The following is a 16,323-nucleotide window of genomic DNA, read 5'->3' as shown; positions in this document are numbered from 1 at the left end:
AAACTAGAGTATGGCATGTCAGAGAATAACATTGCAGATCATTTTACAAAAGCCCAAGGCTCTGTAGAGCATAAGGCTTGCTGTGGGGATTATGAACTTAAACTGTAAAGTTTTATATATTGTCCTACCCAAAGGGGAGAATGTTAGGAATTGATAGTCACCTAACAGTTGGGTTGGAAATATATAAGCCAGGATAGGCATTTAATACTGTCACTTTAAGGAAATGCTAAAATTGTAATTGGGTGTGGTTCCTTAAATGGCCATAAGATGGAGCCAGAAACCTGGATTGTTAGTTCTGTTGTTGTTAGTTGCTAGTTGCTAGATGTTCTGATAGTCGATGTTGCTGTAAGTCTGTTACTGAACTGTGTATGATACTGGACTTTGTTATTTGGATTATCCCTGGACTGAATACTGACTGCTTTAACTGTGTATGACTTCGACTGTTTGTTGGACTTCACTTAACCATTTACTGGAAGTAAAACCTACATATTACTATTAAGTGTATCTGTGTGCTGGTTGTGTGTTATTCCTCATCACTCTTACTACGCTTCCCTGAGTGCACTCAACAACTCAATTACCTCAACAGCTGTGGCAAATTTGCAACCTGTGTACTTCAACTCCCAGAATTCCTTAGTCAGCCAGGAATTCTGGGAATTAAAGTTCACAGATCATAAGGTTGCCATAGTTGCCCATCTAAGCAGATCATGGATCTCATATGACACTTGATGGTTGTCTGCATGACGCATTTCAGAGGCTGCGATAGGCTTCACTCCTGATACTGCTAGGCAGTTGATTAGCATTTCCCTAGCATGATATTATGAATGCACGTCTCTGCAGATGAAACCAAATTGAGCTCTGTCCCGCCAGCTGGAAGCCTTTGAAGATGAAAAGATTGACTGCTCAGGCTCCAGATCCTTGTCTTTCTTCACTAATGAAATCTGTCAGGACTGGGCTCACAATATGTTGATCAGAGAAGAAATGTGTTAAAGGGCGATTCAACTGCTGAAGAAGCCAACATAGGTCTTCTGTTTTCAAGACTGATTGTCCAGTCTCTCTCACAAAATTCTTGGGTTTCAGTCAGAGCAGGTAACATCTTGTCAATTTCCAAGGGTTTTGGAGGACACAAATTATTTCAATCCCTTCTGGTCTGTTTTCTAGCCAGGATTTTGGGATGGAAACTATTCTGATCCGTGGTAGGATTCCATTTTTTTTACTACTGGTTCTGTGAGAATGGCTTGGTGGGCATGGCAGGGAAAGGATACTGTAAAATCTCCAGTCAGAGGTGGTATTTGCTGGTTCTTCAAACTATTCAAAATTTCCACTACTGGTTCTCCAGAAATGGTCAATCTGCTGAATACCACCTCCGATCCTGATCACCTTGGGGAGTGAGATAATACAAGTCTGTAGGTTCTCTGGACCTCTCTTGGTGATTCTTGAACACTTCCTCTGGAAAGGGACTTGGAGTATTGGTCTCAGGGTGACTTCATTTACTTCATGGCTGGGCACACACTCAGAAAGTGGATTCTCTCTTGCCGCCCATTTTTTAAAACTTTTACATGAAACTATCTAGAGAAATGAGCTTAAATGGAGTCCAGAAGATGGTAGAGGACAAAAAGGCCTGGAGGAACATTGTCTATGGGGTCACAAAGGGTCAGATACAACTTCGCAACTAACAAACAACAACAACTTAGAGAAATTGTCCGGAGCTGTGGACTGAGATGTCATCAGTGGGCTGAGGAAATTGTTATTTTAGCCAGAAAAGAATGATTAAAAAAGATGGAAATCTCAAGTAAAACATCTTCATAATTGGATAGAACTGCTTGCGGAGCTTCCTGGAGGTGTGGAGGAGGAGTGGACAATCTGGAGATATTTAAACACTGGCCTAGTTAGAACTAGCATGAGGATATTCATATGAAGCACTGGTTCAAACAACTATCCATCTTTTATAGTGCTCTCTGGGACTGATTTGCACACAGAATGACTTGTTAATCAGATGTATCTCTGCCGTTAATGTGGCCCAGTACTGGGATAGAACTATATGAAGCTTTTATCATAATATTTTTAAAACATTAAATTAATTAATTCCCATTTTTCTAATTCCTGCATTTCTGACACGAGATGAGAGGAATGTGCAAGTGACACTCTCTGTTTTTGATCATTTTATCCTATAAGGCAGGGGTTGCCAACCTTTTGGACCTTAGGAACCACCAAACTCATAATTTTAAATCCCGCGGACCAGAAACTCTAATAAAATCCCCCAAAAGTCTTCAGGACAATTCCCCACCCTGTTTTCCTACCGATCAATCATTCTTTATTTGGGATTGCAGGATACCGTCTCCAGCTCCTTTCTCAGGGGGAGAAAGAGAGAGAGAGAGAGAGACTTTTGGCTTCATGCAAGGAAACAGCAGAAGCAGCAGAAGTCTTTCTTTCTCTCCCCCAAACTTCGCCAGAAATGAGTCTTTGTGAGATTTGTCATGCCGATGCAGCCTCTTGGAACAGGATGCCTTTCAGGACACCAAAGACTTATTTCTGGCGAAGTTTGGGGGAGAGAAAGAGGTTTATTGCTTTCCTTGCATGCAGCGAAAAGCAGAAGAAGAAAGAAATGGAAAGAAGCAGCCGGGTGGCCAGGTGAGGTGCGTGGAGCGAGTGGGGTAAGTTCCCCACTCCACCCTTTCCCCTCTGCCCTCACTACCTCGTGTTGTTCGCAATGCAAGTGCTGCAAGCATTGTGTTCCCGCGGGCCATGTGGGTGGTGCAGCCTTGTGTTCCTGTGCAGCCTGGATTAATTGCTTTGGGGGGTGCTTTGGGGGTGACATTTCTCTGTGGACCACCAAAAATTTCTCACAGACCACCAGTGGTTCCCACTGGTTGGCAACCATTGTCCTGGGGAAATGGCTGAAACAATGAACAGGTTAAAACTTGGACTCAGGAAGAAAACCATGCTGCTGATCTGTAAAATCCTTTTACAGCACTTCATTTATAGAGTCATTTATGCAATGCATACCTTTTAAATTCAGCATGCTCCGGGGAGGTGCAGTTAGTGCCAATGGCTAGGCATGGTTTTATAACCAATTTAGGCCACTTCGTGTTAAAGTAAAACTCATTTACTGGGTAAGATGCAGGGTTGATGACTATGGTGTCCTTTTATGTGGAGCTCCCTTGAAGATGATTTAAAATTTGCAAGTAAAGCTGGCGTTGGTGGCCAGAACTTTTGCGATTGCTGTGTGACATTCAAACCAAATTCTTTATCAGTTGCATGGCTTCCTATTAATTTCCAAATCCATTTTATAATACTAATTTTAGCCTTTAAAGCCTTACAATGAACAAGAACTCTGTTCATCTGAGGAATTATTTTATTTCTATATATTCCTTTCTGGGAAATAAACACAGCCTGTTTGGTCCTGTATGGTGACCGACCATTCAGAATTATTCACATCGTGCATATTCAGGATCAAATAATCTCTTTGCTGGCCACATACTCCTAGAACGCTGCAGAATTTGGCAGTTTCAACCTGTTGCTTTATAAAACTTTCTGAAAAGGTGTTTATTCCTGCCCATATGTGCTTAATATACTTGGAGTACAAGAACATCTCATTTCATTTTGATTAAAATCATCTGTTGCATTTCTTGGTTCCTGGTGGTTTGTGGTGGTTCGTGGTGGTTCTTTGTGTCTTGAAGCCAATTTCACGTACAGCTCAAACTGCGATCACAAATGAGCCCAAAATTTACATTGCGAAGTAAGAAATTTGTTGAGTGAGTTTTGTTCCATTTTCTTGCCATATTTGTTAAGTGATTCGCTGCAGTTCTTAAGTTAGTAATATGGTCATTAAGTGAATCTGGTTACCCCATCGGCTTTGCTTGCCAGAAGATCTCAAAATTGATCACATGACCCTGGGACACTGCAAATGTTATACATGTGAGTCAGTTGTCAAGTATCCGAATGTAAATCACATGACCATGGGGATGCTGCAATGGTCATAAGTATGAAAAATGGTCATAGGCCACTTTTTTCAATGCTATTGTAACTTCAGATGGTCACGAAGCAAATTGCTGTAAGTCAAGGACTACTTGTACTGCCTTTCTGGCACATATATATGCTTTGAAAGGCCACTTTAAAATTGATTAAAAAGTAACCCCACTTGGCTACTTAACTATATGTGTGAATGAATGAATGAACGAATGAATGAATGAATGAATGAACGAATGAATGAATGAATGAGTTATTTATTGGCCAAGTGTGATTGGACACACAAGGAATTTGTCTTGGTGCAAATGCTCTCAGTATACATAGAAGAAAAGATACATTCATCAAGAATCATAAGGTACAATACTTAAAAATAGTCATAGGGTACAATAAGCAATCAAATCATACTAGGAAACAGTCAATATAGATCGTAAAGATACAAGCGACAAAGTTACAGTCATATAGTCACAAGTGGGAGGGGAAGGGTGATAGGAACGATGAGAAGATTAATAGTAATAGTAATGCAGACTTAGTAAACAATTGGACAGTGTTGAGAGAATTATTTGTTTAGCGGAGTGATGGCTTTTGTGAAAAACCTGTCCTTGTGTCCAGTTGTTCTGGTGTGCAGTGCTCTATAGCATTGTTTTGAGGGAAGGAGTTGAAACAGTTTATGTCCGGGATGTGAGGGGTCTGTAAATATTTTCACAACCCTCTTTTTGACTTGTGCAGTATACAGGTCCTCGATGGAAGGCAGGTTGGTAGTTGGTAGTGTGTTGGACACTGCTATTTGAGTGGAAGGCTATCAGAAAAGCAAGTGTTGTCAACTTTCATTGTGCATGACTAGTAGTAAAGGCCTCATTCCACCATCATGAGTTGCAAGATGTAGTGATACTGCATATAAGCAACACCCACTGGTGTTGAGTACGTAGATATAGTAATGGAATGCAAGACTACATGACCATCTTGAAGAGATCAACTTTCATCCCTGGAGGTTTTTAAGAAGAGAGTGGACATCCATTTGTCTGGAATGGTAGGGAGTCTCCTGCTTGAGCTTTTCATTCCTTCCCAACTTTGTTATTCTCTTCTTCTTTAGTCCTGCAGTGTAATCTTTGTATGGACATTGCCTTTCCTCTTATCCTCAGATGCCGCTTCTCCTTGTGCTGAGTTTGCTGGTGATATCACAACGTGGCCATGGAGCAGTCCATCTGAACATCACAGAAGGTAAGATTCCTCCTTTCTCTTCTATACTTCTGCCCTTGGGCCTCTTTTTTTCTGGGAGCTCCAGTTCCTTGTGTTGTGCATACCCCAAAGATAGTTCATTCTGGTCTAAGACAACACACTACCAGTGGTGGGCAGCTGCCAGTTCGAACCAGTTCTGATGAACTGGTACTTCTGACCATCAGCTGGTCCCACCCACCCGCCACCCGCCCTGTCCTATATTCCCTTCTTTTCTGGCTCAGCTGATTTGTGCGGCATAGCTGATTTCCGCACCTCACGGCTACTCTAGGGGCTACTCTAGAAGGTAAGCAGTCGAGCTTCAAATTGCTATATTCTGAACGCTGCATGTGCCTTTTCATTTGCAGAGAAGGTTGCACAGAACCTGTTGCTAAACCGGTTGCAGCCCACCGCTGCCCAGGACTATTTCTCTAGCGTGCAATACTTGTCTGAGCTCTGCTCGAAATAATATCTTTATATTTAAAATATCTAACCTTGGTTTTAAAAAAGACCCAATGAATCTTGTGTGATGGTCTGTGATGGAGGGAAGATGGAGAAAGGGGTCCTTCCTCTCCTTGTTCACCAACCTCGCTGCCCTCCAAGATAATGCAGGCAAAGAAATTCAGGCTGGGATTTTCTGCAGGCAAAACAGGGGCTCTAACAGAGGCTCAATCAGCCTCAACCCACCTGGTATTTTTGAAAGGTTAAACAAGAAACCAGCACACATTGTTAGAGATTGCCTCAGTCTTATATTTTGACCATTCCCCCAGCAGGCATGGGTTTCTTGCAAGTCGTCACTCATAGACCAGGAAAGTTCTAGTCATCTTCTTATTGTTGTTGTGAAGTAAATGCCTGTGCTGTGTTTCATGTAGAGATAACTCATGCAGAGACTGTGCCATAATGCTAAAAAAAGGGTTGAATTCACCTCAGACCTTGAAAGCTCATGATACTGCAACTGACCTACTTAATAGATCATTAACTTGTGGAATTTATTGCTACAAAACAAGGCGATGGCTTCTGACTTGGATGGACTTAAGAGGAGAAAGGAATGGAGAAATCACGGGTGAGATTCTGCAGGTTCGCACCTATTCGCTAGAACCGGTTGTTAACATTCTAAGCAGTTTGGAGTACCAGTTGTTAGAAGAAATTACTGGTCTAATCCTGTAAGGAAGGCAGGAAGGAAACATTCTGGTGTTGCTTACAGAAACTGCCTCTCCATTAACTCTTATTACATTCTTGACAGGACTAGACTGCCTGTCACAGGAACTTCTCTGGAGTTTTTTTACCTCCTTTGCTGGTAATTTGCTTGTGTGGAGTGACCATTCAAAGTTACAATGGCACTGAAAAAAGTGACTTATGACCATTTTTCACACTTACGACTGTTGCGGCATCCACACAGTCATGAGAGGCCAGGCTAGGAGATGCGTGCCTCAATGTGAGTGATGTTGAGTTGACCAAGCCCAGCCAGTCACATGACCACCAAGCCATGCCCACCAACTAAGCCACATCCACAGAACCAGTTGTTAAAAAATTTGAATCCCACCCCTGGGAGAAATTGTGTCTAGTCTGGGGAGGAGAGGGATTGGGATGGCATGGTGGCATCTTCTAATATTTGAAGGGCTGCCACAAAGAATTCCCCTGTAGAACTGTATCAGCAGCTCCTTGGGGGCCTTGGCTCATTCCAGCTCATTCAACCTATTCTCTAAAGCACCTGAAAGCAGGACAAGAAGCCACGAGTGGAAACTAATCAAGGAGAGAACCAACCTAGAACTAAGAAGAAATTTCCTGACAGTGAGAACAATTAACCAGTGGAGCAGCTTCCAGCTCCAATACTGGAAGTTTTCAAGAAGAGACTGGACAGTCATTTGACCAGGATGTGTAGAGTTTCCTGCATTGCGCAGGGGGCTGGACTAGAAGACCTCCAGGGTCCCTTCCAACTCTGTTATTCTGTTTAGTCTATGAAGGACTGGCCTGCCAAGGACTCCGTTCAAAGTTTGGGTCAGCCCGCTCCAAATACCAGTAGCCATGGAACAAGAACAGGAAGGGTCTTCTCTTCTTCCTTATGAACACTCTAGAGGAGGGGTTCCCCAAATTTGGCAACTTTGCTGGCTGGAGAATTCTGGGAGTTGAAGTCTACAAGTCTTAAAGTTGCCAAGTTTGGAGAGGCATATGACTGACTACTGTGGATGACAATAGAATAGAATTCTTTATTGGCCAAGTGTGGTTGGACACACAAGGAATTTGTCTTGGTGCAAATGCTCTCAATGTACATAAAAGAAAAGATACATTCATCAAGAGTCAAGAATCATCAGGTACAACACTTAATGATAGTCATAGGGTACAATAAGCAATCAAATCATACTAGGAAACAGTCAATATAAATCGTAAGGATACAAGTGACAAAGTTACAGTCATATAGTCACAAGTGGGAGGGGATGGGTGATAAGGAGTGATAAGAAGATTAACAGAAATAGTGCAGACTTTGTAATAGTTGAACAGTGTTGAGGAAATTATTTGTTTAGCAGAGTGATGGCTTTTGGGGGGAAAAACTGTTCTTGTGTCTAGTTGTTCTGGTGTGCAGTGCTCTATAGTGTTGTTTTGAGGGAAGGAGTTGAAACAGTGTATGTCCAGGATGTGAGGGGTCTGTAAATATTTTCACAGCTCTCTTTTTGATTCGTGCAATATACAGGTCCTTGATGGAAGCAGGTTGGTAGTAATTGTATTTTTTGCGGTCCTAATTACTCTCTGAAGTTTGTGTCTGTCTTGTTGGGTTGCAGAACCAAACCAGACAGTTATAGAGGTGCAGATGATAGACTCAATAATTCCTCTGTAGAACTGTATCAGCAGCTCCTTGGGGGCCTTGGCTCATTCCAATGTGGCCAGGCTTACATGCTTATGTAAATTATTTTATGTCTTTTTAATTATTGTATTTGGGTGCTTTTATATTATTCTATTTTGCTGCATTAAAACGAAGATTAAAATTTCTTGCAATACCTGGAGCACTGTAGTATAAGTATAAATAAATAGAATCAAGTTCAGAATACCAGAAAGTTAAATCTAATATTATATAAAATGAGATCCAGTCATAATAGAAAAAGATTCCATGAGCAGAAACACGGGCAAAATGATGTAGTTATGAATAATTGGCAAAGTTGTAAAATTGAAAATGTCAGATAGCAAGAACAGCAGTAGCAGTTAGACTTATATACCACTTCATAGTTCTTTACAGCCCTCCCTAAGCAGTTTACAATGTCAGTATATTGCTCCCAACAATCTCATTTTACCCACCTCTAAAGGATGGAAGGCTGAGTCAACTTTGAGCTGGTCAAGGTTGAACTTCTGGCAGTGGGCAGAATTTCCTGCAATATTGCATTCTAACCACTGTGTCCCTACAGGTCTAGTAGTCAGGGTTTCCAAAACAAGAATGACTTTGAGAGTCAAGCAACAAACAAGTTTAATATACTATGATTGGTCACACAGTCAGCCAGATGCTTAGATTCAATTTGGAATTTTTATCTATTCATTGAATACTCAAGGACTTTGGTCAGGCAGATGTTGTAGATATTATTGTTTAACAATATTAAATATATTGTTGCAAGATGTAAGCTGTTTCCAGTAAAGCCACAATTTTGCAATTGACCTAGTAGTAATTTTGTCAATGTTGATGATGTTCAAGTTCTGCTCCAGATGTTTTTGGGAACTGCGGGATTCAAAATTTTTTTACTACCTGTTCTGTGGGTGTGGCTTGGTGGGCGTGGCAGGGGAAGGTTACCGCAACATCTCCAGTCAGAGGTGGTATTTGCTGGTTCTCCATACAACTCAAAATTTCCGCTACCGGTTCTGCAGAACCGGTCAGAAACTGCTGAATACCACCTCTGAACTGCACCCAAGGTGCCTATTGCAATTAGTACTGTCTTTTTATTTTTTACCATCGTTATTCTACTTCTATTTGGTCTTCATATTTTGTGATTTTCTCCGGTATGTTGTCTTCTTTTCTGCTGTCTCCAGATACTGCAATGTCTACAATGCAGACTTTTTGTCTTTTTTAAAATCAACGATTGTTAAATCTGGGGTGTTATATGGTAGTTGATTGCCTAGTTTGAATCCTAAAGTCCAAGAGCACTTTAGTTTCTTCATTTTCCATTACTTGTCTGTTTTGTAACCCTACCAGTTCTTGCTTTCAGGCAAATGGTACTTTTTGCATTTATTTCAATGCATAAGGGTTGCTACTTGCTATTTTGTTATTCCATTGTTGGTAGTCAGTTTGTGCGATCTTCCTGCAGCAGCTAACTAAGCGATCCGCTGTTTTTTCAGTTTTTTCTAGGAGAGGCTGTTTTTGTTGTCTGTTGCTCTCTATTCTATTCTTATTATTCAGAATACATCTGGAAGAGAACTTTTGTGCCATGCCCTGGGTAATCACAGGTTCATTGTTTTCACCCACAACTTCTGTGATGAAGCTGTTCCACTAGTTATGCCCCAGTTGGAGTCTGATTCCGAGGGGGAGGTCGAGTAGCTGATAGGGAGTGGGAGTGTGGCTCCGGTGGCTGTGGAAGAAACTGGGGAAGGGCACAGTCCAGCTGGGCATTCAGAGGAAGACCCAGGCCCACTCCCTCTTCATCGTAGGGCATGCAGGGAGGAACGGATAAGGGAGCAACATGGTTTATGAGGGAGGAAAGGGCCCTGATCCCCTTCATGGGCTGCAGCTGGTAAGACTGTTTAAAAGGGCAAACTGCGCATGGCAAAGTTGCTGGAAGCAAAGTGTGCATTATCTTTGTTGAGGCTTATCTGGGTTTTGGCGTCCCCCCAACTGTGTGTGTCTTGTTATCTTTTGGAAGTCTGCAAGTTATTATCTTGTCTATCGTGTTAATTACTTCAGTGTAGTTTATGTTGGGTTTTTTATTTCTACTTTATCTGTATTTTAGGTTCAGACTGCATTTCTTCCCTTTGTAGACTGTTTTTGGAAGAGTTTGATCTCCCACTGAGGATAATTGGACATTGGGGGCCAAGCTGGAGGCATTAAAAGGAATTTATCTACTTCGATGACTTTGTTATTTTTATGCCATGTCCTGGGTCATCACAGGTTCATTGTTTTCACTGTGGGGAAGTTTCTCCTTAGTTCTAAGTTGCTTCTCTCCTTGATTAGTTTCCATCCATTGTTTCTTGTCCTGTCCTCAGGTGCTTTGGAAAATAAATCTTTTTGTTGCAGCCCTTCAAATACTGGAATAATGCTATCATGTCATTCCTAGTCTTTCTTTTCTCTAGACTTGCCATACCAATTCCTGCAACCATTCTTCATATGTTTTAGTCTCCAGGTTTTTAATTATCCTACTTGCTCTTCTCTGCACTTTTTCCAACGTCTCAATATTTTTTTTGTAAGGCTTGGTTCTTAAGGCTTGGTCTAGTGCAGCCACAATTAGCTCCTCTGCCTCTTTCTTTAACTTTCCTATTTTAGTCATTACCAAATCTTCTTGTTATCTGCTTTGCCTGCTAGTTGTATGTGTGCGCTGGCCATGTAAAATACTTTGCCTTGCCACATCTTCTTTCTGTTCTTCATTTGGTCTTTCTTGTACACCAGCTTGGTCTCTCTGGTATTCAGTAAGCCTTCATCCTTTACTACTTTGGATGCATCTTCTTCACTGTCCTTCAGATATTCTTCCATTGCCCCTTTTTTCTTCTTCAACTGTCTGATGTACTTGCAACATTCCACGCCCACCTATTTTCCTTGGTACGTAGCGTCTGTCAACATTGCTGAGTTGAATGACAGGCATGATTCATTGTCATTATTTTTCTGGTCTTCCTACCCAGGGCTTTTAGTTCTTTTTAAATCCAGTCCACTATTCCATTTGTGTATCTAATGACTGGAATTGTCCAGGTGTAAATTGCCTTGATATTATTTCCTCCACTGAGCTTGGACTGTAAGATCTTCTTTAACTCTCTCATGATGTATTCACCTCTAATCCTCTTCTTGACTTCAGTGTGCTTGATGTTGCTGACACCTTGAAGGATGCCCAGGTATTTGTCGTGCTCTTCCTCAACCAGACTTTTGATGTCATTTCCATAAAGCATCTTCAATGTTCATTATTTTTTTCCATGATGATGGTAAGGGTGTTTTTCCATACAGCTTCAGAACATCCATGTAAAGGAAGCGGGATAGCCTGGCAAATGTTTTTGATGTTTGATAACCATGAGCAAGTCTTCTTCAGTAGTGTTGACAGAGGAATCAATGCCCTGCTAACAATAGTTGTGATAGTGAGTTTCGTTGGAAGGTTCTCCTCTTGATATTAACCTCTCCTAGTCTCCCAGTCATCAAGTCTAGCACCACTCACCTCAGTCAACTCACCCTGACCTTCCCATTGTGTCTAACTCATCATGACCAACTCACTGAGGCCAACTTGCCATGGGACAATTCAGTGCAGGGGAACTCAAGAGAGGGACAAAAGAATTGCAGTGGGCCTGGTCTTGCTTTAGGTTTCAACATTCTCAAGTTAGAAGTCCTCGAACCTGGGGTGAGTTGCAACAACTCTCTCAAGTTATCCTGCATTGAATTGTCCCGTGGTGAATTGCCCAGTGGCTAGTTGGCCACGTTGTCCCATGGCTAGTTGGCTGTGGCAAGTCAGCTATGGCTAGTTCAGGTCAGCTATGGCTCTGGGGCAAGACAGCCAGGGTGAGTTTCCCCCTTCCACTGTTGGGTTAGGCAACAGTATTCTATTGTGCCATTTGTCTTTTCACAAAGCTTCTGAACTTTCTACCTAGTGGAGGAGTTGGTAGTGGAGGGTAAGAGGGAATGGTTTCACACTTGCACACCACTTTCACAAATGCAGCTTCATGTACACACAGGCATGTTGGCCACCACTTCCACGGCCTGGTTCCAAACAGGCTGCTGACCGCCACTGGGCCACAGACCAGGCACTGGGGACCCCTGGACTAGATGATTCTTACAGTTCTTTCTAACTCCACATTTCTGTGTTCGGAAGATTCTATAAATAATATCATTGCTTACTGTGGAAGAAGTCCCCACCACCACACACACAGACACACACACACACACAAACCAACCAACAATCATAGAAATAAATTTGACTTCTTTTCTGCTTCCTCCCTGCCTGCAGGAACTTTGACAAGGTCAGAACATTCTGCTGTAGAAGCATTTTGAGCAGAGCATAGGATTGCTCTGTTAAAGCATATTTTTAGGTATAGAATCAAGGTGTTTTTTTTTTAAATCTTAGGGAAGGTTTCAGCCTCAAAGAAAATACATAAGCCAAATAGTAGTACTTTTTCTTTTTCTGCTAATTTTGCACTACCTTTTATCTTCATAGAATCAAAGGCAGAGTATATCGGGATATCTCTTTTTAAAAGAACATGTTTATACTTAAGTGCAAGGAAATCAAGCCCAATTAACAATATTTTTAAAAATCAATATTTAAAGTGATATTGAATCAACCCTTGAAACAACCACACCAAGCAGGCACAGACTAAAAAAGAACCTTCATAATTCCTTAAAATGGTTTAGGAATGGTTATAAACAAAAGGTCAGGGTCAAGTTAAAATATAGACCACATGCTGAAATCGCCACCATTAAAGAAGTACCATGCAAGAAAGTCCTATTGTCACGTATAAACTATATTGCCTCTCTCCCTCCACCCCTTCTTCTCCTCGGTGTTTTCCCACAAGTGCAAGGTTGGCAAATCTTGATTCATTGGTTGCACTAGGAATTGATTGCCAGTGTGCAGCCGCCGCCAAAAAAGCTAATGCAATCCTAAGTTGCATTAACAGACGGATACAATCAAGATCAAGTGAGTTACTAATACCACTCTATAAAGCCTTAATAAGACCACACCTAGAGTACTGCATCCAATTTTGGTCACCACACTGTAAAAAAGATGTTGAGACTCTAGAAAGGCTGCAGAGAAGAACAACCAATATGATTAGGCAACTGGAGGCGAAAACATACAATGAATAGTTGCAGGAGCTGGGGTTGGCTAGTCTAGTGAAGAGAAGGACCAGGGGAGACATCATAGCAGTCTGCCACACAGAGGAGGGGGAGTTAAGCTATTTTCTAAAGCACCCAAAGGCCAGACACAGAATAATAGATGGAAACTGAACAAGGAGAGATTCAACCTGGAAATAAGGAGAAATTTTCTGACAGTGAGAACAATCAACCAAGGGAACAGCTTTGCCTTCAGAAGTTGTGGGAGTGCCATCACTTGAGACTTTCAAGAAGAGATTGGACTCCCATTTGTCAGAAATGGTGTAGGGTCACCTGCTTGGGTGGGGCGTTGGACTAGATGACCTACCAGGTCCCTTCTAACTCTGTTAATCTAAATCTAAACCTAAACGGCTGGCTTGTCACCAGAGCCTGGTGTTGGGCCTGAGAGAGAGTGACTAGCCCAAAATCACCTAGCTGGCTTTCAGGCCTAAAGTGGAAGTAGAACCCATAGTCTCCTGGTTTAACAGATTAACAGAGTTGTAAGGGATCTTGTAGGTCAGAGGTCTTCAAACTTGACAGTTTTGAGACTTGTGGACTTCAACTCCCAGAATTCCTCTTCCAGTCATGTTAGCTCAGGAATTCTGGGAGTTGAAGTCCACAAGTCTTAAACTTGCTAAGTTTTAAGACCCTTGTTGTCGGTCATCCAGTCCAACCCTTCACCCAAGCAGGAGACCCTACACCATTTCTGACAGATGGGAGTCCAATTTCTTCTTGAAAGTCTCAAGTGATGGCGCTCCTACAACTTCCGAGGGCAACCTGTTCCATTGGTTGATTGTTCTCATTGTCAGAAAATTTCTCATTTCCAGGTTAAATCTCTCCTTGTTCAGTTTCCAGCCATTGTTCCTTGTCTGGCCTTCGGGTGCCTTAGAAAATAGCTTGACCCCTTCCTCTCTGTGGCAGCCCCTCAAATATTGGAAGACTGCTATCATGTCTCCCCTGGTCCTTCTCTTCACTAGACTAGCCATGCCCAGTTCCTGCAACTGCTCATCGTAAGTTTCTAGGATGGTGCCTTAATCACTAGACCACATTAGTTTTCTATTTGTCTCTGATAATATGTTAAAGATATTTAAGTGACTATAATAATATTTACTCTATATCAAGAGTTTTTCAAACTCAGCAACTTGAAGATATGTGGATTCCCAGAATGCCCCAGCCAGCATGCTGGAATTGAAGTCTGCATACCTTCAAGTTGCTAAGATTGAGAAACACTGCTCAAATAGTGGTCGCCAACCAGTGGGCTGGGGACCACTGGTGTTCTGTGAGAAAATTTTGGTGGTCTGCAGAGAAATATCACCCCAAAGCAATTAATCCAGGCTGCATGGGAACACAAGGCTGTGCTGCCCACATGGCCTCTGGGAACACCAGGCTTGCATTGCTTGCATTGCGAACAACATGAGAGAGTGAGCGGAGGGGGGAAAGGGTAGAGGGGACACTTGCCACACTTGCTCCAAGCACCTGGCCTGGCCACCGGGCTGCTTCTTTCCACTTCTTTCTTCTGCTTTTGGCTGCACGCAAGGAAAGCAGCAAAAGTCTTTCTTTCTCTCCCCCAAACTCCACCAGAAATGAGTCTTTGGGACCCTGCAGGGCATCCTGCTCCAAGAGGCTGCACTGGCACGATAAGTCTCACCAAGACTCATTTCTGGCAAGTTTGGGGGAGAGAAAGAAAGACTTCTGCTGCTTCTGCTGCTTTCCTTGCATGAAGCCAAAAGTTCTCTCTCTCTCTCTCTCTCTCTCTCTCTCTCTCGAGAGAGAGAGAGAGAGAGAGAGACGGTATCCTGTGATCCCAAATAAAGAATGATTGATCGATAGAGGAATTTTCCTGCAGACTTTTTGGAGGATTTTCCCAGGGTCTCCGGTCCGCGGGATTTAAAATTATGAGTTTGGTGGTCCCTGAGGTCCAAAAGGTTGGCGACCCCTACTCTAAATGAATGATTCACAGTCTATAAAAATGTAGTTCCCAGAGGTTTTTTTCCCCCCAAGTTTTTTTATTTTTATTTTTTACACATCTCTTTGCGTGAGCAATGTGATTCCAGATTACAATATTTATACATAGTCATAGTTACACTTTCAACTTTCTTAATTAATATCACTTCAAATTATTATCCATTCGACTAATCTTGAGATAAATTTCCGTTTCATATTTCAATTCATTAATTCAATATCAAAATCATTTCATCCTCACATATATTTTCAATCCTTTATCCCCTATTATTTCCATTTTCAGCTTACCACCTATTTTATATTACCTTATGTATTGTTATCATCTATAATTTTCTCAAGACCAATATATAATTAGGCAGTCAATGAAAGAATCAGGGTCTTGTGATCACCATTTGTAACCTTCCCCTCCAGCTTACAACCAGCAAAGTCAACAGAGGAGGCCAGATTTGTTTAATGACCGCATGATTCTCTGAACAACCGGAGCGTCTTGCTTAACCATTTGCAGCAAAAAAAGGTTCTAAAATGGGGCAAAAGCTCACTTAACAACTGCCTTGCTTAGCCACACACAATGCGTGGTCGTAAGCCGAGGACCACTTGTGTGAAGTCACCGTGAGAATCAATGCGTCTTCCTTGAAACCAGCGCGGATTCTGGGAAGGGTTATCCCAGTCCATCCTGTTCACTTCTCTGCAGCCGAGCGCTCCACTCCATCTGCCCTTCCTTCCCAGCCAGAGTCATCTTCCGAATACTGATAGATGAGGTGACCCACATAAAAACTGGGTATGTCTGATGTGCTTTCTCAGAGTATAGAAAAGATGAGAGCGGCAGAGACAATTATCTACATATGCTGCTTCGGTTGCACAAATCTGTCATTTCTTCTTCTCCATCAGCGCTCCAGGGCCATTCACCCATTGAATAATAAGGAGGTATTCTGAATATGAAGCTATTTCCTTTCCTCGGTTGTTACCTGTTGAATATCTACCCATCTGTCCTTATAAGTGAGACAGGCTCACAAGGGATAAGGTGGGGGGGGAACCAGCTTGGCCTACTTTTTGTGCCTTTAATCAAAGTCTTGATTCAGGTCCAGGGACTGGTTTTTATTTTTATTTCATTGTTTTATTTTTATTGGCTAAATTTACAGGGCTGCCCATTTCACCTGAAGTGACACTGGGCACTGTTCAATAAAGCCGGTGATTAAAACATTTTGCGAACCCATCAT

The 16,323-nt window shown here is 42.1% G+C and overlaps 1 protein-coding gene across 3 annotated transcripts in view; it reads left to right on the top strand.

The window, feature by feature from the left end:
• Positions 1–16,323, top strand: part of GABBR1 (gamma-aminobutyric acid type B receptor subunit 1) — a 212,922-nt gene that overhangs the window by 110,948 nt on the left and 85,651 nt on the right. For 2 of the 3 annotated variants that reach the window (XM_087923438.1, XM_087923437.1), the window contains exon 3: positions 5,106–5,184. The exons of the other annotated variant lie outside the window; for it this stretch is intronic. In XM_087923438.1, coding sequence (XP_087779564.1) covers positions 5,106–5,184 — 79 coding nt within the window. The remainder of the gene's footprint in view (positions 1–5,105; positions 5,185–16,323) is intronic. 3 annotated transcript variants of the gene reach the window in all.

Source organism: Pseudonaja textilis, chromosome 2 (assembly GCF_049901715.1).
Source record: "Pseudonaja textilis isolate UNSWEBS1 chromosome 2, rPseTex1.2, whole genome shotgun sequence".
Taxonomy (NCBI): Eukaryota; Metazoa; Chordata; class Lepidosauria; order Squamata; family Elapidae; genus Pseudonaja; species Pseudonaja textilis.
Note: the sequence above shows the minus strand (reverse complement) of the source record. Positions and strands in the feature narration are given on the sequence as shown.